The 22,632-nt window shown below is 48.4% G+C and overlaps 1 protein-coding gene across 1 annotated transcript; it reads right to left on the bottom strand.

Annotated features, from left to right (window-relative positions):
• Window positions 1–14,276: 14,276 nt before the first annotated feature.
• On the bottom strand, window positions 14,277–16,235 carry LOC123083506 (uncharacterized). The gene is made up of 2 exons (XM_044505537.1): window positions 14,866–16,235; window positions 14,277–14,629 (listed from the first exon to the last, which is right to left on the bottom strand). The coding sequence occupies exons 1-2, from the start codon at window positions 16,016–16,018 to the stop codon at window positions 14,595–14,597; spliced, it is 1,188 nt and encodes a 395-aa protein (XP_044361472.1). The 5' UTR covers window positions 16,019–16,235; the 3' UTR covers window positions 14,277–14,594.
• Between the last annotated feature and the right edge of the window lie 6,397 nt (window positions 16,236–22,632).

Raw genomic sequence — 22,632 nt, 5'->3', positions numbered from 1 at the left:
AATCCAATATTATTACGTGTGTAACATTTACCTACGTAGATCACCTATGTGTTACAAACTTGTAACACAACATTGCATATCATGTATGTGTTACAATCTTGTAACACTCTCTCAACCGGCTTAAATAATGTGTTACAACACTGTAACACATTCGACATATGTGGAATATGTGTTACAACATCGTAACACTTCCCACAGAACGTGTTACAACTTAGGTTTGGACACAAATTTTGTCTGACCGGGATTTCAACCAGTAACACATGTTTTCTTGTGTTACCGGGATGTGTTACCAAAGCTAATTCCTGTAGTAGTGATGATGTCTCCCCGGCAACGATGCCAGAAATTCCTTTTGATGCGGCTTGAACAACGTTTGTATTTGCCCAAAGAGGAAGGTATGATGTAGCACAACTACGGTAGGTATTTCCCTCAGTGATGAGACCAAGGTTATCAAACTAGTAGGAGAACCATGCAACACTACGTAAACGGTACCTGCACACAAATAACAAATACATGCAAACCGAGGTGTTAAAGGGGTTGTCAATCCCTTTCGGGTAACGGTGCCTTAAATTGTCAAGTTGACGAGATAAAATTGTAGTAGATTGATAGATGCAAATAAAAGCAAATAAAATTCAGCGAGGTATTTTTGGGTTTTTGATAATATAGATCATAAAATAAAAGCGAACAAAAATAGATCTCGGAAGGAAAATATGATAAAGAAGAGACCTGGGAGCCATAGATTTCACTAGTGGCTTCTCTCGAGAAAAATAGCATACGGTGGGTAAACAAATTACGGTTGGGCAATTGATAGAACTTTGAATAATTATGACAATATCCAGGCAACGATCATTATATAGGCATCACATCCAAGATTAATAGACCAACCCCTGCGTGCATCTACTACTATTACTCCACACATCGATCGCTATCCAGTATGCATCTAGTCTATTAAGTTCATGGAGAAACAGAGTAATGCAATAAGAATGATGACATGATGTAGACAAGATCTATTCATGTAGGAATAGACCCCATCTTGTTATCCTTAATAGCAACGATACATACGTGTCATTTCCCCTTCTGTCACTGGGATTGAGCATCGTAAGATCGAACCCATCACAAAGCACCCCTTGCCATGGCAAGAAAAATCGATCTAGTCGGCCTAACTAAATCAAAGATTCAAATAAGAAATACGAGGCTATTAGTAACCATGCATATAAGAGATCAAAATAGTCAAATAACTTTCATGGATAAAAACATAGATCTGATCATAAACTCAAAGTTCATGGGATCCCAACAAACACACCGCAATAAAGAGTTACACGAGATAGATCTCCAAGAGACCATTGTATTAAGAATCAAATGAGAGAGAGAAAGGCAGCTAGATACTAACTACGGACCCGTAGGTCTACAATGAACTACTCACGCAACATCGGAGAGGCACCAATGAGGATGATGAACCCCTCTATGATGGTATCTAGATTGGATCAGTGGTTTCTCGAACTTGTGGCGGCTGGAATTGTTTTTTGTTGACTCCCCTAGGGCTTCTGGAATATTGGGGTATCTATAGAGCAAAGAGGTGGTGCGGGAGGCGGCTGAGGTGGGCACAACCCACTAGGACGCGCCTGGGCCCCCAGGTGCGCCTAGGTGGGTTGTGATCCCCTCGGAGCCCCCCTCTGGTACTTCTTTAGCCCAACAGGTGCATTCTGGTCCAGAAAAATCACCAAAAAGTTTCGCCGCATTTGGACTCCATTTGGTATTGACTTTCTGCGAAGTAAAAAACAACAATTGGCACTAGGCACTATGTCAATAGGTTAGTCCCAAAATGATATAAAGTTGCTATAAAATGATTGTAAAACATCGAAGAATGATAATATAACAACACAAAACAATAAAAAATTATAGGTACGTTGGAGACGTATCAGATATCAAGGTCCTCCTGCTTTTGGAGATCCAGAAGTCCCCGGCAGTTCCAAGTTGTTATTATCATTTTGATTTACCGGGATGTCCCTGCAGCCCAGCGTTTTCTCCGTTTGACTTTGGGTTTCCTTCCTTCTCCCTGTCTGCGACAACCTCCCCATCTACTTCCATTCTGGCTTTCTTTAGTATCTCTACCTCTAGGTCTACATCCACCAGATCAGCATTTCTCTTCTTTAGTATAGTCTCATGAGACTGTTTTTTTGGTTCTTCTCTTTAGATCTCTCATACCATTTAAAGGTGTCAATCTTCTGGCTTTTACCTGACATGATTCCCTTATTGCCTTTCTTGATATGTTCATCTTCCATTAGCTGGCCCATCTCCTTCTCTCCTTGACCAATTTCCATTGTCCTTGAGCTTGCTTTTGGCATTTCCTTTTCCTGAGTCACCAAACCAGGGTCTGCAGGTTGTGAATTCTTTTTACAGGACCTAGGATTCAACTTTGTATAGGTAGTCTCCCCTGGCTGCTTCTTTTCTTCAAACACCAACTCACTTCCTTTCGCACCTCCATTTGTATCATCTTGAATTTTCTTTAGGGGGCTGGTGACTTCTTTCTCTTCTCCTTCTCTTCCTGATTTGTCTTCGTTCGTTCCCGCTGGCAAGCTCTTACTCCATGATGGACCATCACTCCCATGTTTACTCCCATCGTTCCCGCTAGGGTTCTTCGGTTAATTTAATTAGGTTTTAGTTAGGGAAGTATGTTAATTAGGTTATCTATTTAGTTATGAATTTAGCTAGGTTTCAAAATTTGAACTGGACATGTGATATGTGCAAATTTGAACTGAACATGTGATATGTGCACATGTCATGTTTTGGACATGTCATGTTTGGTAAATGATCCGAGTGGCCTATGTTACGCCGGAATGTTGATTCATTTCCGTTCCGGTGAATTTCATGCGCTCGATATGTCCATTTTTTAGCAAAGGTCATGTCGAAATTTCCCGTGAATAAAGGCATGATTTTGTGCTACATAGTTGGCATATCGAGTGTTGGCACATAGATTTCTTTTTATGTCATTTCTCATTTATTCATACTTTTAGAAATAAATGAGGACACTTAATCATAGGAAACATGTCGAACAACAAAGAAACTGGGCCTTCTGACCAAGATGCAGACGAGATGGATTATGAGGGTGAACAAGAGTACCTCGACTATTTGACTGCTAAGCAAGGTTTGCAGGTCAGCCTCGATGATGGTACTGACGCCGACATCGACACCGACAGCGCCGACACCGATGGCGGCACCGAGACCGGTGGGGAAGGTACCGGCGGGGAAGGTACCGGCCCCGATGCCGCTACCGAAAAGAGGAAGCATAAGAAGCAGAGGATACGAAAACCTAACAAACTAGGGATTGGACGACTTGTGATCACAAAGATGGCACTTGGCAAGTTTGAGCCGTTAGAGCCGGAAGAACCTCGCAAGTGCTATGGGAACCAAGTAGGATGCATCCTACAGGAATGCGCGAGCATCAACGACGATGACTTAAGGAGTAAAGAACATTTGACGCAGTTGCTCCTAACAAAGTTGCACAAGAGATTCAAGTTCCCCGACCGGGATGATAACATAGAACAACCGTGGGATGATCCGAAGATGAAAAAGATTAACAATCACACCATGGGCATGTTCAACAATGATTTGGCCTCCTGGAAAACGAGGGTGAAACGAGCTATTGAGGCTGATGAACCCCTGCCCAAGATTCTGGAGGAAAATCCGACACTTACGGAAGAGGAGTTCGAAAAGTTCAAGGACACTTGCGCTAGCGAGGCAGCCAAGGCTAAGGCTGGGAAATTCAAGAGCCTTCAGCAAAGGAACACGGGGAAGCATCGCCTCGGAAGCCGTGGCTACCTCGGTAAAAGGCCCATATGTGATAAGGAGGACGCGGAACGTGAAGCCGCGGGTCTCCCAGACCCCTTCGCGAAGTTCACCAACCCCTTGGAGCATGACTTCATCAGGGCCCGCTACAAGTGGGACAAGGAGAAAAAGGTTTTTTACACGGACAAGATCACGAGGAAATTGATTAGACTACTGGAGAAGCAACACCAGCTTGCAGCCGAAAGCCCTACTTCTCCGATGAGGCCCAAGTGGGACACCCCTCTCAACCGGGCCTTGAACGTACTTAAGGGACTCCCTTTGGATCAGCGGCCGCAATATGGTCGTGTGCACGGCGCTGGAGACGGCGCCACGTGGAAGGTGTTTTACAACGAGGGCCCGGAGGCCAAGAAGCTGAAAATGAAGTTTAGTCAGGCGGACATCGACGCGAAGGTGAAGCTTGTGGTCGAGAAAAAAGCAGCTGAGGACGCGAAAAATCATCCGAGGACAAATATGAGTTGCTACAGCAGGCAGTCAATGCAGCTGTAACTGCCTGCAGAAATGATTTTGCTACTAACTTGGTTCCAGTTATCATCAACTGGGCGAAGGAAAATCCAGACAAGACGGCACATGATTTCCCGATGCCCGGTTTCGTCAGGAGCAACTCCATGAACAACAACACCATCGCACCATCACTTGCTCACGCAACCGGGCCTCCTCTCGCAGCCGCTCCCACTCATAGCAGCCCGTCCTCAGTCTCACGTGCGCTAGGTGGGCCTTCGTCTTTGGCTGAGCTCGACGCCATCACGGTAATTACATGTCGCACCAACATATATATATATATATATATATATATATATATATATATATATATAATTCCATTTTTGTTGCCTTTCGGTTGTTTTACGCCACAGACATATGTGTTTGCAGGCGAAAGAAACCCCGTGCACCATACTCTACTTGATCAAAGGCCAGAAGGTGGACGTGGGACAGGGGATGATAATGGACCCCTCTCAACGCACGTTCCACAACCAGCCGATCCCCGCTGAGCACTTCAGGGTTAGCTTGACCAGTGTGAAATCGGGGCACGAGGATTTTCCTCCTCCGGTACAGCATGTGGGAGTGGACGACGAGACCCCGCCGCGGATTGGAAGCTGCAAGAATTGGGTGCTGCTATGGCCGAAGAATCTTATTCGTCTGGAGCCGGCCGAGAGCACACCAATAACTACCACACATCAACAAGCATGTGCGAAGACCACCACCCCGCCTATGCAATTACCAGCTCCTGTAGTGTCGGGTGAGAGCGGCGGACGACATGATGAAGGGGGTGCAATAGTACTGGCTGATGTAATTTCTCCTGTAGAACAGAGAATGGATGATGAGACGGAGGTCGACCCTATGGATTACCTCAATACAAACGCGTATGACTGTGACATAGATATGATGAGTCAACCATATGACGAATCGGGCTATCAGCTTGCTAATGAGGATATGGATGATATGCCCGGGCAGGGTCGTACCATGGATTGCAAAAAGTCTCTCTTCATGAAATCCTCACAGGACATGCCTGAAGATGCCGCCTCAACACAGGCTCAACTAGCCGGGCGCGAGGGTCGTACAGTACTTAGCCCGGGAACACTAGGGCAGGGGGTTAAGGAAGGGTCTGGAAGGTGTGCCCAAGAAAAAGGAGAGGAAGAGATCGGGGAAGGTAACTGTCTCCAAACAAGCCAGAGCACATAGCAACCAGACGATGCATTCTGAAGAGCGTGTACCCGTGAAAAGTGCGGTCATGTTCCATCTCACGGGCGAGCCGATGCTACCGCCGAAACCGCTGGAGGCACTATCAGGGGATCTCAGGAGACTGCACGACCATATGCCGTCGACTGAGAAAAGCCTACTAGCCTCAAAGGATCCAGGATATCCGACATACGCGGCTCGTGTGCCTGAGGGGAAGTGCTACGTAGACACATGGCCCGCGGAGGTGTTCTTCCTGCGGTTTGACCATATCTTTGAGATATTTCTAACAAGGCGGCTTGATTTTACTATCGTCCGCCTTTTTGCGCTACATATGAGCTCCGTCATGAAGAGTGAAGAAGTCTCGCAAATCTGTGTGGCGGATCCGTACTACATGAACGAGTCTTTCTTGAGTCTCGGCGACTTTGAGCGTGAAACTGCTAGGGAGTACCTCCAAAACATCATGGTACAGAATAAGGACCGGGAAATTGTCCTCGTGCCTTATCATCCAAAGTAAGTCAGTTCCGGACAACCCTTTCGTACATTTCAATCATTCCTTCTCTCTCATATGGGGAATAATTTGAGGTATCTTTTCACCGCAGCAACGGGCGCGCCGTCCTTATCGTTCTTTACCCGCAAGTATCCCACGCCGTGTATTTTGACCCTTCCAGAGACTACGAGAAAAAAGACTACACCCACATAATGAATATTCTAGATGATGCTCTTCAAGGCTTCAGCTTTAGAGGTGGCCACGTGCAGATCAAGAAACAAAGGAACAAGAAGATGGGTTTTGCGCATAAAACTAACTTCTCCTGCATTCATGTCCCAAAACCAAGCAAGAAGGATGGATTCTACATCGTCCATCTCATGATTCAGTTCAACACGGATCACCAAAAGCTTCGCATTAACAGCAGAAATGATGATCGTATCCACAAGTGGCTAGAATCTCATGGAGAAGCGGATTATAAAATTAGAGATGACTTCTTTCGCATCCAAAGCGACATTGCGACGATCATCATGAAAGAAGTCGTCGATGAGAAGGGGATGTTCCACCACGGCCCTATATCGCGAGCTGACGTCCGAACTCGCATAGGCATGCAACGTCTAGACCTCACGCCGTTCAAGAAGCTAGGGTTCGTCCTTGATGATATGGAAGGATGGAACTTCTAGTGATTTATGATGCCGATGATGATGATATGTGTCGGTTGAACTTGTATACTTCTTGTAGCGATGAAACTTTGTGATGTCCACGGTCCATGCCGAACTTGCGTAACGCTACTTTGTTAGTTTGCGTACGATGACCTGCGTACCTCTAGTTAATTAATTTGCATACTGTATGTTGCATCTAGTTGCTAATCCTTTCTTTTTCGGTGTTGCTCTAGTATATTTTGTTGCATATATATGATTGTACATCCTCTTCATGAACATGCATCTCTAACAGGTACCTAGTTTCTTGATGGCGAGATGGAATTGCTATGTCGTGTACAAAGGGAAGGTTCCGGGGTTGTACAACGAGTGGCATGAGTGTCAGGCGCAAGTGAATGGGTTCATGGGCGCCAGCCATAAAGGCTTCAAAAGCAGACAAGAAGGAGAAGCTAGTTACTTGAGGTTCACGCTAGTGCGAGAGAGGACTCGTAACCGCCACCTCATGTACTGCATAGTTCCGCTCTCACTCATAGTGATAGCACTTCTTGCGTATACCTTTGTTTAGATGGATGACGTTGTTGTAGTTGCAAGTATTCGAGACTTGCATATATCGCTATTTTCGAGATGATGACAAGATATCACTTTGTGTTGGATGATGATTATGATGAGACTATTTGTATGTACATGCTATGATTACATTTGTGGTCTCGCAGACATTTGTATGTGTATCATGATGACATTTCTATGTGCTAAAGATTCTTCTATAAAGCCTGCTCAAATACAAAAAAATATGCCAAAAAAATAACAAAAAAACCTACTTAAATTAGCAGTAGCGAGTGTACAAAAGTTAGCAGCAGCGCCGCGGTAGCAGTAGCGCATCAAGGTAAAACGCACTAGAGCTACTAGCAGTAGCGAGCTTCCGCAAACAGCGCTGCTGCTACACTTGTGTAGCAGTAGCGCCGGTGAGCATGCGCTACTGCTATATGTTAACTGTAACGCCTTATTAGTAGCGCATGTCCCTGCGCTACTGATACATCTAAAACCCGCGCTGCTGCTAGCCTTTTCCCTAGTAGTGGACCTTTGTCCCGACGGCCCTCTGTGTGGATCTTTGTGGCGGAGCGACAGGGCAGGTTGAGACCGCCTAGGTGAGAGGTGGGCCTGGCCCTGGTCGGTGTCTGCGGTTACATCAATAAACACGCTTAACGAGATCTTGGTATTTGATCTGAGTCTGGCCATTTGGTCTATACGCACTAACCAACTACGTGGGAAAGATATGGGCACTCTACGTCGTGGTATCAGCCGAAGCCTTCTAGACGTCAGCGACTGAGCGGCGCGCGCCGGATTGGAACATAAGCTTGCTCTTGTATTAAGGGGGCTAGTTCTGCTTTCGGCTGCCCACGCAACGTGCAGGTGTGCAATGGGCGATGGGCCCAGGCCCCTGCGCCATAGGAGTTAAACCGGCGTGCTGACCTCTCTGTTAGGCCTAGGTGGGGCTGCGACGTGTTGATCTTCCGAGGCCAGGCATGACCCAGGAAAGTGTGTCCGGCCAAATGGGATCGAGCGTGTTGGGTTATGTGGTGCACCCCTGCAGGGAAGTTTATCTATTCTAATAGCTGTGTCCCTCGGTAAAAGGACGACCCAGAGTTGTACCTTGACCTTTTTTTTGCGGATGTTTTTTTTTCGGGTGAGTTGTACCTTGACCTTATGACAACTAGAACCGGATACTTAATAAAACACACCCAGACAAGTTCCACAGACAACCCGGTGATCGCTTTTCCACAGGGCAACGAGGGGAGGATCGCTGGGTAGGATTATGCTATGCGATGCTACTTGGAGGACTTCAATCTACTCTCTTCTACATGCTGCAAGACGGAGGCTGCCAGAAGCGTAGTCTTCGATAGGACTAGCTATCCCCCTCTTATCCTGGCATTCTGCAGTTCAGTACACTGATATTGCCTCCTTACACATATACCCATGCATATGTAGTGTAGCTCCTTGCTTGCGAGTACTTTGGATGAGTACTCACGGTTGCTTTGCTCCCTCTTTTCCCCCTTTTCCCTCTTTTACTTGGTTGTCACAACCAGATGTCGGAGCCCAGGAGCCAGATGCCACCGTCGACGACGACTCCTACTACACTGGAGGTGCCTACTACTACGTGCAGGCCACTGGCGACGATCAGGAGTTGTTTAGGAGGACCCCAGGCAGGAGGCCTGCGCCTCTTTCGATCTGTATCCCAGTTTGTGCTAGCCTTCTTAAGGAAAACTTGTTTAACTTATGTCTGTACTCAGATATTGTTGCTTCCGCTGACTCGTCTTTAATCCAGCACTTGTATTCGAGCCCTCGAGGCCCCTGGCTTGTATTATGATGCTTGTATGACTTATTTTATTTTTAGAGTTGTGTTGTGATATCTTCCCGTGAGTCCCTGATCTTGATCGTACACGTTTGCGTGTATGATTAGTGTACGATTGAATTGGGGGCGTCACAACCACGGACACTCCGAACGCTCAGATCCTTCGGCAGCGCCTCGATGCTGGTGACCTGGAGGAGCCGTGGCGCTTTGCGGATGGCTTTCTCCTGCATGGGCGCCGGCTCTTCGTGCCGGATCACGGCGACCTCCGTCACTAGGTCCTTCTTCTGGCACACTCATCCGGCCACGAGGGCGTGCAGAAGACCCTCCATCGTCTCTGTGTAGATTTCTACATCCTCGGTGACCGGGCCCTGGTACGAGATTAGGTGCGGTCTTTCCTGACGTGTCAGCGCAACAAGACGGAGACACTGCGATCGGCCGGGCTGCTCCAGCCACTGGAGGTTCCCTCTCAGGTATGGGCCAACATCTCCATGGACTTCATCGAGGACCTTCCCAAGGTGGGAGGCAAGTCTGTCATCCTTACGGTGGTCGACCGCTTCTCCAAGTATGCGCAATTCATCGCGCTCGACCATCACTACACTACCGCCTCCGTGGCGCGTGCCTTCTTCGACGACATCGTCCGCCTCCACGGGTTCCCCTCTTCGATCGTTAGCGATCGGGACCCAGTATTCACTCGGCATGTCTGGCGCGATCTCTTCTGGATGGGGGGGTGTGAAGCTGCGCCTGAGTACGGCCTTCCATCCTCAGATGGGTGGCCAATCTGAGGTGGTCAACAAGGTGATTGCCATGTATTTGCGTTGTGTTACATGTGATCGTCCCTGTGCTTTGGTGGGCAGGCTCGCGTGGGCGGAGTACTGCTACAACACTTCATACCACTCCGCCCTGCACGCCACGCCTTTTGAGGTGGTCTATGGCCGTCCGGCCCCACCCATCCTACCGGTTGATCCCGAGACGGCAAAAGGCGGCTGGCGACCTTCTTCGCAGCAGGGATGAGATCCTTGCGGAGGTGCGCCAACAACTTCTTCAGGCCCAGCAGTTGTCCAAGAAATACTACGACGGCCACCACCGTGAGGCAGAGTTTGCCGTGGGCGACTGGGTGTGGCTGCGCCTCTTTCACCGCTCCACGCAGTCACTCGACCCGCGCGCGAAGCGCAAGCTGGGCCCTCACTACGCAGGGCCATTTTCTGTGCTGGAACACATCGGAAAGGTTGCCTACCGCCTTCAGCTCCTGGCCGGTGCCCGCATCCATGACGTCTTCCATGTGGGGTTGCTGAAGCCCTTCCACGGGGAACCGCCGGCGACCACGCCGGTGCTCCCTCCAACCTCCAATGGGCGCCTTTTGCCAGGACCGGCGAAGGTGTTGAGGGTCCAACAGCGTCGCAGGCTATGGCGTTTGTTGATCCAGTTGCAAGGCCTTCCGGAGGAGGATGCCACTTGGGACCGCTTGAGGAGTTTTGCCAACATTTTTCAGACTTCCAGCTCGAGGACGAGCTGTTTGCGCAGGCGGGGAGAGATGTTATGACGGGCGTCACTTATAGCCGGAGAAGGCCCAATGGGCGCGTCTAGTTAGGGGCTTAGTCCAACTTATCTTATTTTCATTAGCAGCAGAGATAAGGGAAAAAGGAACTGGAATTAAGCAACAAGTCATAACTATTACGCGACTCCCCTTGGGAGCCAAAATCCTAAACCCTAGCCGCCTCTCTCACCGCTGCCGCCTTCTCCACGCGCGATCACGGCGCTGTCGCTCCGCCGGCCTCGCCCAACCTCTCGCCATCCATCCTTCCATCCCTACAACCTACGGTCTAGGCCTGGTAGGACCCTAGCTCCTACCAGTAAGAAACCAAAACCACTGGACCAAGATTACACTATCACTATACAGGTTCGGATTCAGTCCTCTGCTCACTGCGGCAAAATGTTGACAAACGAATAATCAGCTCTTTGTGGATACAGAACTGTTATATGCGTCTGACTCGGTCCATGACAACATTAAAATATATAAATCATCAGTTCTGGAACAGCTTGGAGATTTTGTTGGAGTTAAATGGCATTCTCGGAGATTTTGTCATTCCAGCAGAGTCTTCAAAAATCATTCAAGAATTCAGTAGGCTAGTTGAGCCGACTCATACAGGGTAGCAACACAGCCAAATCAATCAACACAGAAGACACAAAGAGACCTTATTTTTGGTTGTCATTCAGTCATGTTGACAAACAAATACCATGCATGTCCATGAAGCCACATCTCTATTAAATTGTTGTTACCGCTGCCAGTAAACACCAATTTTATTTATTGACATTGATGCATTTTTCTCTGTGATTTACAGGTCCAGAGCTCTACTAACCCCATTACCTACAGCAAACACACATAAAAAGAACTCCCTCAAGGACAGGTGTTTTACCCAAATACTAAATGAACAAAGTCAACTAGACATTGCACTAGTAACCAGTCTGATTGACCCTTTTACTACACTACAGCAATAGGATTTACGATAACCATAATAACTGATTGTTATGGAAAGGAAGACTGTTACAATATAATTGAGGATAACCTTTCAAGAAGACTCGTGATTAATGCAGATCAGCAAATTGAATAAATCTAACCCATCAACTACATATTTCTTGCCAGTTGCCACTCAGGCTGGACGTAGCGAGCGGGCTTTTTAGCCTGCTCGTGGACCGATATGGACCGGACCGAACGGTCCCGGCCCGCTGGGAAAATTGGCCGGTCCGAGCTGGGAATTTCGGCCCGAAAGTCGACCGGTCCGGTCCGGTCTTAGCTCGGTTAACTCGACGGGACCGAACGAGCTCGTCTGTTTCTTACGCACGAACGAACTCACGCGATGGATTCTTTGGCTCGAGGTAGAAGAGATCTCCACGATTTACTCCACCTTATTGGAGAGACAGTTATCTCCACGATTCACTCCACGTAATTGGAGAGACAGTTATGTCCGCGTTTTACTTCGTAGGAATATGAATTCTATTGCCTAAAACGTTGGAGTTTCCTTTTATTCAACCTAGCAGAAACAGAAAGAACGAGAAAGGTGGGCTCGATCGGATGCGTTCCTTCCATCCTACACCTCCCCACGATTTTAACCTGTGCCAGATCAGAGTTTGTACATTTTTACGAGGGCATACACATTACAGTCCCTATTTATTTGCAACATGCAAATTGTAGAAAGGGTAGTTATGTCACATGCAACGATCCTACAATGATGAATCGCTATGGACTCAACAGATTTAACGTGATACTTTCAAAAAACAAACGGTATTAACGTGACACAAAATAGGAAACACCCTTAAGAAAAAAGAAAACAGGAAACAACGGCAATCAGGCACCGAGATTAATTGCGTATTGCCAGGAACAGACATGCCCTTGGAATTCATTCGCTCGGGGGCCTCCCAGACGAAGAACTCCATCAGCCCCGGGTCGAGGTGACCTCCGCCGCCTCCTGCGACGTCGCCACCTCCATTCATCGCTGTCGTCATGTATCTCGCCTCCCCGGCCTCTTAAACGTGCTCATGATGGGCACACGGTTGTGTCTCTCTCCTTCCTCTCCTCCCCGTGCCCCGTAATCTCCTGCAGGAGCTCACCGTCGCCGTGCGCCGCCGCTCGCCGTCGCCGTACGACGCCATGGGCGGTCCTCTCGGTCCGGCCCGAGCTTTCCAACCGCCGGTCCGGTCCATGAAAAGCGGACCGCAGCACTGCTCGGTCCGGTCCGGTCCGGTCCGCCGCCGGCCGGTCCAGACGGCGGCTCGGTCAGGGCCCGGACCGGCCCGGACCGTGTCCACCCTGAGTTGCCACTGTCAACATGGACAGCACACTAATGCTTGTGCTTGGCCACTGCTAACCATTAGTACTACTTAATTACATGCAGTTTTTGGCAGAATAATTAGAGGACGCGGAGGAAGGAAACTAAGAAAATGCTGCTATTTGTTACTAGTATGCACATACCTTGACAGGAGAGGAGTAGCTTCAGAAAGAAAAACTTGGATTGAAATCTCTGGAATAGTTCGATCTGCTTCTGCTACACTTATGCTGCACCGGTGCACCCCCGAAATAAGAGCACCAATGGAGATTATACAAGGGTATGTGGTCCCGAAGCTGCAAGCATGCTTCAAAAATTTGAGGCCGCTGACAACGTTAGTGCCGGGGGGACGAGGGACGAGAGTCCATGTCGAGTTTGCGATGAGAGCATCGTACTCGGACTGCATCGCGGCACGCCAGTTTGGGTCTTGGAGAGCAGAGCGAACAGATGTGGGAAGTGGCGAGACAACTGAAGCATGCAGATTAGCGTAACGCGGGTTTGGTTGGAAAATTCCGTGTTTTGCACGCGTTAACATCGGGTGTGACGCATGAGCAGTTGGGTGCATGCGAGGAAGAGGTGGTGTGGGATGGTTGGAGGGATCGGGAGATGAGGATGGACCGGCTGGTGGTGATGGTGGGCCAGGAGGCGAGGGAATCGTGGGCTGCTGGGACGTAGCTGGAGGAGTGGAGGGAGTGGTCGTGGGCTGCATGGGGAAAACAGATGGCGATCCAGGAGGGGCCGGTGGGGGCGGCGCCCATGCAGGCGGATCGACGTAATCGACGGGAGGAAGATCGGGAGCTGATCCAGGTGAATCGTTGGGTAAGTTTGGAATCGTTTTAAACGGAAAAACAGACTCAACGAAGATGACGTGCCTGGAAAAAATAATGCGCCTGGTGAGGGGATCGTAACAACGATATCCTTTGCGCTCGTTTGGATAGCCCAAAAAAACGCAAGCGGCGGATCGAGGGGATAATTTGTTGGGTGCGGTGGCTAGAAGGTTAGGGTAGCAGAGACATCCAAAAACACGCAAGTGACGGAAGTCAGGCACGGTCCCAAAGAGAAGCTCATGTGGGGTGGTACGAAGATTGGGTTTACATGGACGTCTGTTGAGTAGATAGGTGGATGTGGCTAGGGCTTCCGCCCACCAGTGTGGAGGCATGGACGCATGCAAGAGGAGGGTGCGAACACCATCGTTTAGGGTGCGTAGAATCCGTTCGGCCTTCCCATTTTGTTGTGAAGTGTAAGGGCAGGTTAGACGAAAGAGGGTGCCATGGGAGGCGAGTAGCGCACGATTTGCGTGGTTATCAAATTCGCGACCGTTGTCGGTTTGGAGGGCGAGGATAGGGCGAGAGAATTGCGTCGTAACGTACGCATAAAACTGAACGAGAAGACCATGAACTTCAGATTTGCGACGAATGGGAAAAGTCCATGTATAATGTGTGAAATCATCAAGAATGACCAAATAAAATTGATATCCGGATACACTTAACAGAGGGCTTGTCCATAAATCACAATGACAAAGTTCGAAAGGAAAAGTGGTGCGGGAAGAAGAAGAACTAAAGGGGAGCCTTGTATGTTTGCCTAAACGACATGCATCGCAATTGCTCGTCGAAGTTTTATTGAAGCTAAAATCGAAATGAGCGGAGGCCTTGGCGAGGACGGCGGCGCCGGGGTGGCCGAGACGCTGGTGCCACAAGTCGGAGGTGACGGCGGCGGTGAGGCAGTGACGTGGCGGGGCGAAGGTGTAAAGATCGCCGGGGGAGTCACATCGGAGAAGCACCGTCTTGGTGGCCAGATCCTTAATAGAAAAGCCATAGGGGTCAAATTCGATTGAAACAGAATTGTCACGAGTAAAAGCACGAACAGAGATTAGATTTTTAATGAGAGAGGGAGAGATGAGGATTTCAAGAAGAGAGAGAGGGCGAGTAGGGGTGGGAAAAGAGGTGGAACCGACACCGGTAATGGGCAGGAGGGAGCCATTGCCGACGACGATGGAAGAAGGGGAGGAGGGGTTGGGAGGAGAGTGGGTTATACCGGAACCGGAGCTCATGTGGGACGAGGCGCCGCTGTCGAAGACCCATTCACCACCAGGCGCGGAAGGAGGATGCAGAGCCATCTGGTTGAGTGCAGCGATGAGGGCGGCTTGGTCCCAGTGTGGTGAGGGCGTGGCCGCGGTCGTGGCGTGATGAGCCTGAGGCACAGCCGGAGCGGGCGGGCGAGCTCCAAGGATGCCCTGGAAGGTGCCGGCCACGGTGGTGGGAGGGCGCGCGCCCGCGGGAAACCCACCGGAGGGACCCCCGCCTGAAGAGAAGCCGCTGGCGCCGGAGGAAGGATTCTGCTTCCTTTTCTTCTGTCGGTTGTTGCGATGGCCTGAAGAGCCGCCGCCGGAAGAAGAGCCCACGGCGTGAGTGTTGGGGGCGAGCAGGGCCTGGGTGAAGGAGGCGGGGACAGGCGCAGGAGTCGGAGGCCGAGCCGCGTAGTACGCCGAGGCTTGGGCGAGCAGAGCGGTGCGGGCGGCGACGCGCGCCTGCCGGCCGAGGCGCTGCTCCTCCAACTGGAGGAAGGCCCGCAGCTTGATGAAGGAGGGCCGGCGACCGCTGGTCATGTGCGGGACGGCGTGCTGGAAGCGCTCGTCGAGGCCGCGCAGGACGTTGTGGACAAGATCGCGATCCTTGATGCGGTGGCCGAGGTCCCGAAGTGTATCCGCCATCTGCTTCAGCTTGGCGGTGTAGTCCACGACCGAGAGCTCTCCTTGAATGAAGCTATGGAACTCATCCAGGAGATATGTGATCCGGGCATCCCGATTGCTGCGGAAGAGGGAGCGAATCGAGCGCCAGATGGTGTAGGCCGAGGCCTTGCGCTCCGCTACGATCTCCAAGGTCGACGGAGTCACGGTGGCGTTGTACCAGGAGAGGATGGCGAAGTCGTTGAGGACCCAATTGGAGGTGGCCTGCGCCGGCGAGCCATCGACGTGGTCGGTGAGGCCGAACTTGGCGAGGGCGTCGAGAAACTGGCGGCGCCAAAGGCCGTAGTTCTCCTTCTCGTAATCGAGAATGACGAGGACATGGTCTCGGATACGGAGAGATTGGATCGTAATGGTGGGAAGGGTTTGAGTGGCCACGGGAAGATCAAACTGCTCGTCATCGGAGGAGTCGCCGGCGGAAGAGACGGACGAGGAGGTGCTCATGGCGCCGGCGGAGTGTAGGAAAGAGGTGGGGCAGCGGAAGGTGCGGATCGGGATTAAACTGATACCATGCTGGAGTCAAAGCGAGCGAAGAGAGAGAGGCCGTGCAACACTCATACATTCATCAATCTGGGTTACACAGGTTTTATACATACACGGCTGGCCAGATAACTAACTCAGCGCTAGTCCTAGAAAGTAGGCACGTACAGACAGCACGAACACACGTTCGCTAACAGTATAGGCCACAGCAATTTTCCCCGTCTCTGCAATGAATGGTCCATTGCCTGTTGTCTTCATACTGTCTACAGGGTGCTTTGCTTCACGCTGCTTTTTTTTGCCTATACCGAACCATGGAGCACTAGCAACATGATGTTTTGCTTATCCTCAAGATAATTTGCACAACGTTGCAGGTTTCCATGGTAGTTCATGAAGATAACAGCAAGATACTAACATTATTATTTTCATGTTTGACAGAATTTTGGAGTCCAACGAGGTACACGGCGATTTTTCTTTCTTTGCCAGGTGTTAGGAATAATCTTGTACTCGACGCGTTTTGGTTGTATGCGTGCGTGCGTGTGTGTGTTAGGTCAAGTCGGTGTGTGGTCTGGCTCACGATCGTATGGCGATCGAGGGTTGTTGCAGCAGGCGCCATCGATCGCGTGATGGTGACCAGGTTGTGAAGATCAGGACCGGCGTGCGTAGCCCGTGATCGCTACGTCTTGGCCTGCTACAAAATCGGCCGCATCGTTGGATCGTTGGTTTGTTAGCGGGCAGCACGAGCGATGGATATGGACGTGCAGTGGTTAGTTGTGGATGCATGCAGATCGCTTGAAGTTGGTTAGCGAGCTGGTGTGCGTCTGGCTATTTAAGCCATGTAATCCAGTCCATTGTTGTAAGGTGTGGTGCCGAGCGAGTTTGGGCTCGAAAGGAAAAAGAACCGCCGTTCGTCCGCGTGGCGCCGTTCATGCGGCGGGGCGTTTGTCACCGGAAAATCTAGTGTCCCCCTCTTTCTTCCACCTCTGTATGTCCGAGTGTGTGTGAGAGAGAGGTTCGTCTGGCGTTCGTGTTGCTGGAGGCTACTCGGCGTTCGTCGCCAGACCGGGTATGTCCCAACACCAGGTACAGTTTCGATGCACACAGCCACAAGGCACATCGACACTGCATTACCTGGGCTTCAATATATGGCTGATAACAGCGCACAACACTACGTGTCTAAACCAACAGACAAGCCTATATGTTATGGTCACTACATTTCTATTTTCTAACATAGTAAATGCCATGTCCTGGCAACTGCCCAAATCCTATTTGCATATGTGAAACACCAGCTTATATGATACGTACCTTTGGTTTATCACCTGAAATAACAAAACCAGACCAAACACAACAAAACTTTTCATTAAAGCTTCAAATGTTATTTTATTTTATTGACATTGATGCAATTTCTCTGTGATTAACAGATCTAAGGCTCTACTGAATTCATTGGCTACAACAAATATAAATAAAAAGAACCTGCTCAAAGGCAGTGCTTTACGAAAGTACTGAATGAATAAGGTCAATTAGACATTGCACCATTGACCAGTCTGAATTTACTAAGTACCAGATTCACAATCTGCCATAGGATTTATGATAACCATAATAACTGATTGTTATGGAACGGAAGACCGATTAAATTACAATTTAGCCACATGAAACTAATACATGTCCAGAACAACAGCCAGTGCTAGGTAAACAAGAAGAAGAGTAGCAATGTTCTTCAGAAATGACATTATGCCTTAATCAATAGGTTTAGAACTTAGAAGGCATTCGCTCTGAACTGAAAATCATGCAGGCAGGAGTGTAAGAACCAACAAATTGAGCGGCATGATTCGAGCAGATTCCAAAGTACACGACAAATACTTCAACTGACAAGCACAAGGGCTGTTTGAAGGTAACACTACTGCCCATGTGCATCTGCTAATGACTCTGAAAACAGAGGAACATAGGATAGAAACCGTTGCTGTTGTGTATTGTTTATCTCAACATTAAAGATACAACCAACTTTCTGATGTTGCATATCGTACGTTGCCAAGATATGACCTTCCCATGAAACCAGGAAAATGGTGTTGCAATCTGGATGAATCTTAGCCACACTGTACCACTTCATAGTCATGCTCGTAAGCTTATCGATGCTGGTGGTATTCTTCAGGACAAATTCGTTACTGTCACAATCCTTGAGGCACCAGACTTCAATCTTATCAATGGAAGAAGCTATAGCAAAGTGTAAGCACCCCTGCGATGATCCAAACGTGCCATCTCTTGAACTGTACTGCACGCGGATAATCTTCCACACTTTCACCTCCTTGTCCACCCCCACCAGCACATTCTCTTGGTTGATGCCTTTATGAATGCCCATCAGGTACATGATACCACCAACAAATACACATCTAGTAAGATAGAACAACATCACATTCTCAACCATCCCACTATCCCTGCGAGTCCAGGCTCCTGTGCGCGATGAGTAGATGTTCACTGTTGTGATGTAAGATCCCTGAATGGTCTGCTCGGAGTGAAGAACATAGAAATGGGATGAGACTGCAGGATCAAAAGCCAGACCTGTGATACAGCTAAATCAGTTTTCTGGCGAGTGCGGTGATGGAGGCAGCTCCAACCACCCCCCGGTGAGGGGATTGCACACGAAAAAACGGAAATTGTCCTCTACCCAATTCCAGTTCAAATGGGCCAACTTATTGTTGCTGCTGCGGTAGAGAAGGAGGCCATTGCAGGCGTCCACCTGGGCCATGTCCTTGTACTTGTTAGGTTGCAGGCAAGGGAGGGAAGGGTCGAACGGGGCTGCGCCACCGGAGAAGCTGGCGAAGTGGTGGCGATGCCCGCTATCATCGGTGGCAAAGTAGAGGAAGCCGGCGAAGGTCTGGGGAGCTTCTTGCGGTTGGCCGGGTCGGCGATGAGGTCGCGCCAGGACACGAATACACACTTGAAGCGGTGGACGGATCTGGCCGGCAGGCAAGAGAGGATCTCGAGGATGAGGTCGTCGGTGAGCAGGGGCAGGTCGGCAGTCGGCCCCGGATGGCTGTCCAGCCCAGGCTTGGTGTTCCTCTCCAAGAGCTCCCCTTTCTCTGCCTCCTCCATGGAGCAGAAGCGGAAGGGCCTAGGCAAGGGTTAGATCTACAGATGGAGAGACGGAATCATGGATCAGGCCGAGGGAAATTGAGATTCCCAGGTAATGGCCGGTGGTGGTGACCTCGCCGTGGTGAGTTGGGAAAGGTGGTACCTTGGTTTAGGTCGGCGACGGGTGGCGGAGATGCAGCCGGCGGTGACGAGCTTCTTGGAACACACCGAGTAACAATTGGACGAATGTGGACGCTGAAGCTTTTCTTCTCCAGTTGGAAGCCCAGTAAGGTTGGGCCTTTTCGTCTTGCCTCCTATCTGACTTCACTTTTTCTTAACCTGATTCTAAAAAAAAACTATTTCTTAACCTTCAAAATTATGCAAAAGCATGCAACAATGCAACATAGAACTACAAACGAGCTACAACTACAACTCATTCATAAATTCATTTATTCATAGATAAAACGAGCTAGAACTACACCCATAAATAAAAAGTACATATATTAATCTATCTACTCCTTGTCTAAGGGCATCGGGGTCACCTCCTTGTCGGAATCACCCGCCTTGTGGTCATTGACGGCATGAGGCATCTCGCCGTCCTCGTTCTCGTCTGCAAAGTTCTCCAATGGCTCCCAGTCACGAATGAAGATCCTACGGTGGTTCGTCGACGCCACCCGCTCATCCTCTATGGATTCTAGGATGGCGCGGATTTTGGCAATGAAGGACGAGTCGTCGTAGAGCTCGATGAGGGGGGCAGCGTTCGCACGCTCCGCCTCGAGTTGCACCTCCCCCACGAGGTGCTCCTCCACCATTGAGATGTGGAAGTGCTCCCACGTGTCCTCCATCGAGAGGTGGGGGTGATGCCAACCCACCGACAGCACCGTCCGCCATCTACAACCTGGGGCCAACTGGATCGACCGCCAAGACCACCTTCTCCAAGCCTCCCCCACCTAGTCTGAGCCTTCTCTAGAGGATTTTTCCCCACCGGTTTTGAATCTTCCCTGGACCATTTATTCATGTTTATTTTGTTTTCCTTCTTTTTCTTTTTCTTTATCTTTTTTCTTTTATTTATTTTTTGTTTTACAAATTTTTCTTTTTTTTCATATATGGTTCTTCCATTCTATTGTCTTTCCACATTCACAAACATTTTTTAAAATCCATAAAATTTGTTTTCCAAATCAGTAACATTTTTTGAAATCATGTACTTTTACGAAAATCGTGAAGAATTTCCAGATTCATGCACATTTTTATATACTTGTGAACATTTCTTGAATTTGATAATAATTTTTAAATTTGCAAAAAAAAATCAATGTCACAAATTATTATTCAAAAATCACAAACATTATTATCAAACTCAAGAACATTTTTAGGAACAGACTCAAATTCATGAGTTTTTTTAATTCGTGACCATTTTTCATGGAATTCGTCAAAAAAAATATTCATGAAGACTTTTTAACACATGTGAAAATTGCTTGATGTTAGTGAAAAAAATTGAACTCACAAACATTTTTATAACTTCATGGAATGTTTTTGATTTCATGAACAGTTTTTGAATATCCTGAAATTTTCCTAATTCATGGGCATACTATTTCAAAATCATGAATATATTTTGAAATTTGGACCTTAATTGCAATTTCATAAACATTTTTTAACACATGAAATATTTTTGATCAGCGAATATATTTTTAGTTCGCAAACATTTTCTGAAATTCCTGAACATTTATTGAATTTGCGTTATTTTTTAAATACGCAAACATTTGTTTAGAATTAAGGAACTTTTATGAATACAAGTTTTTTTTCAAATTTAAATATAATTTTGAATGCGCGAACATTTTTGTGAAACCATTAACATTTATTGCATCTGAGATCATTTTCAAGTTGTTAAATTTTTAAAAATTCTTTTTCTAAATCCTGAATAATATGAAGCAAAAACTCAAAAAAAGGGAAACATGGCTCATGGGCCTTCCAAATTCATGCACGGGAGGTGGGAGCGAGGTGTGCGCGTTTGTGCCCTCTCGCATGCTCAGGTCGCTAAATAGGACGAGTCCTTTTTTTCTTACTTTTTGAAATGTTGCGTCGGGATGCTTTATTACGATGTGAAAAGAGTTACATCATGGATTATATAAGAGAAAATTGGGTGGACGCCCATACCAGTCAAATTCAGCATGAGACTCGTAAGAATATCTTGCCAAATGATGTGCTACATGATTTGCTTCTCTCAAGCAGTGATAAAACAAAATACCCTTAATCATATGTGCTCTAGTAAAACTCCTTTTTAATCTAGCGAACTCTATTCTAAAAAGGAAAGGATAAAAACTATCGCAGAGACCGCCGCCTTCTTCACACCTCGGGGCTCAGCGCCGTGGCGGTGGTGCATCCCCGCTGGTCCCGGCTCCCTCCTTCTAAGGAGGTCGCGCGCGCGCAATAGCCACTAGCACCACCACTGCCATCGCACACGCAGGCCGCACCCTGCAACATCGGCGGCAGATTTCTCAGGAAATATCCACGCCTTCAGAATCTCCTCAGCTTGCTACGACGAAGCTCAACTTTTCCAGGGGCACGCTAGTCTTCACAAGCTGCTGGAGGTCCTCATCATCTGCTGCGACGACCGGTTCGTGTGTTATGCGGTTTAGAGATTTTTCAGTGTGAATTTTATCGCTAGTTAAGCGACTAACTTAGCACTGAATTTCTAACAGCTGGAGATTAAGCGAGTCCAGCGCCCCTTACAAGCATACCAGACTCATATTGCGAAGTCTACACAACACTGTTCAATTTCAGCATGAGTGTGAATTGGCATGCTAGCAGAAGGATTTCTGATATGATAAATTCCTTGCTTATCATCCTCTGAGCTTCTCATTAGCATACCAAAAAACAGCTCGTTTGATGGTAGTTACTAGTTCAAATTTGTGTCCGTGGAGTACTTCAAACGGCTCCGAGCAGCGTTAGTCCAATGGGGATGTTGGGTGGCGCCGCCGGTGTGCGGGAACTTTGCCAGGTGGGCGTGATTGGTCGGCACGGCCAAAGGGGTGAAGCGGAGGTGAAATTGTGTCGAGACGGTGTGGTGGTGCGGCGGCGGCTGGCAGGTTGGGTGTCAATAGCTTCCGGTCCTATTTCCAGCGACCATAGGTTCGGACAAGTCAGTAAGTTACAAACTAGGAGCAAGCTGGTATTTCTCAAACCCTTTAAAGAACAGTGGTGGAACAAGGTGTACGGAATATATAAGAATTGATGATGTTGGCTGTATTGAAAAGCATCAGACTTCAGGTACCGTCAGAAGCTTCACTCATTTCCGACGACAACCACATAGATTTGGACAGGTCGGTAAGCTACAAACTATCACCAAGTTACTATTTCTGAAACCCTAAATTTCTTGAAGAATAATGGCGGAGTCAGAAAATACACATACGGGGCACAAACATCGAGCACAACAAATTGAATATCGTCATGACTAACAATTTTTAGTTGAATCGCACACGATGTTCCGTTACAATTGAATTTATTAACAAGTTGCT

This window comes from Triticum aestivum, chromosome 4A (assembly GCF_018294505.1).
Source record: "Triticum aestivum cultivar Chinese Spring chromosome 4A, IWGSC CS RefSeq v2.1, whole genome shotgun sequence".
NCBI lineage: Eukaryota > Viridiplantae > Streptophyta > Magnoliopsida > Poales > Poaceae > Triticum > Triticum aestivum.
Note: the sequence above shows the minus strand (reverse complement) of the source record. Positions and strands in the feature narration are given on the sequence as shown.

Coding starts and splice junctions, on each gene's coding strand:
- LOC123083506 (XM_044505537.1), bottom strand. CDS start 16,018: ATGAGCACCTCCTCGTCCGTCTCTTCCGCCGGCGACTCCTCCGATGAC. Junction 14,630..14,865: donor CCACATGAGCTCCGGTTCCG/GTATAACCCACT, acceptor TTTTCTATTAAG/GATCTGGCCACCAAGACGGT.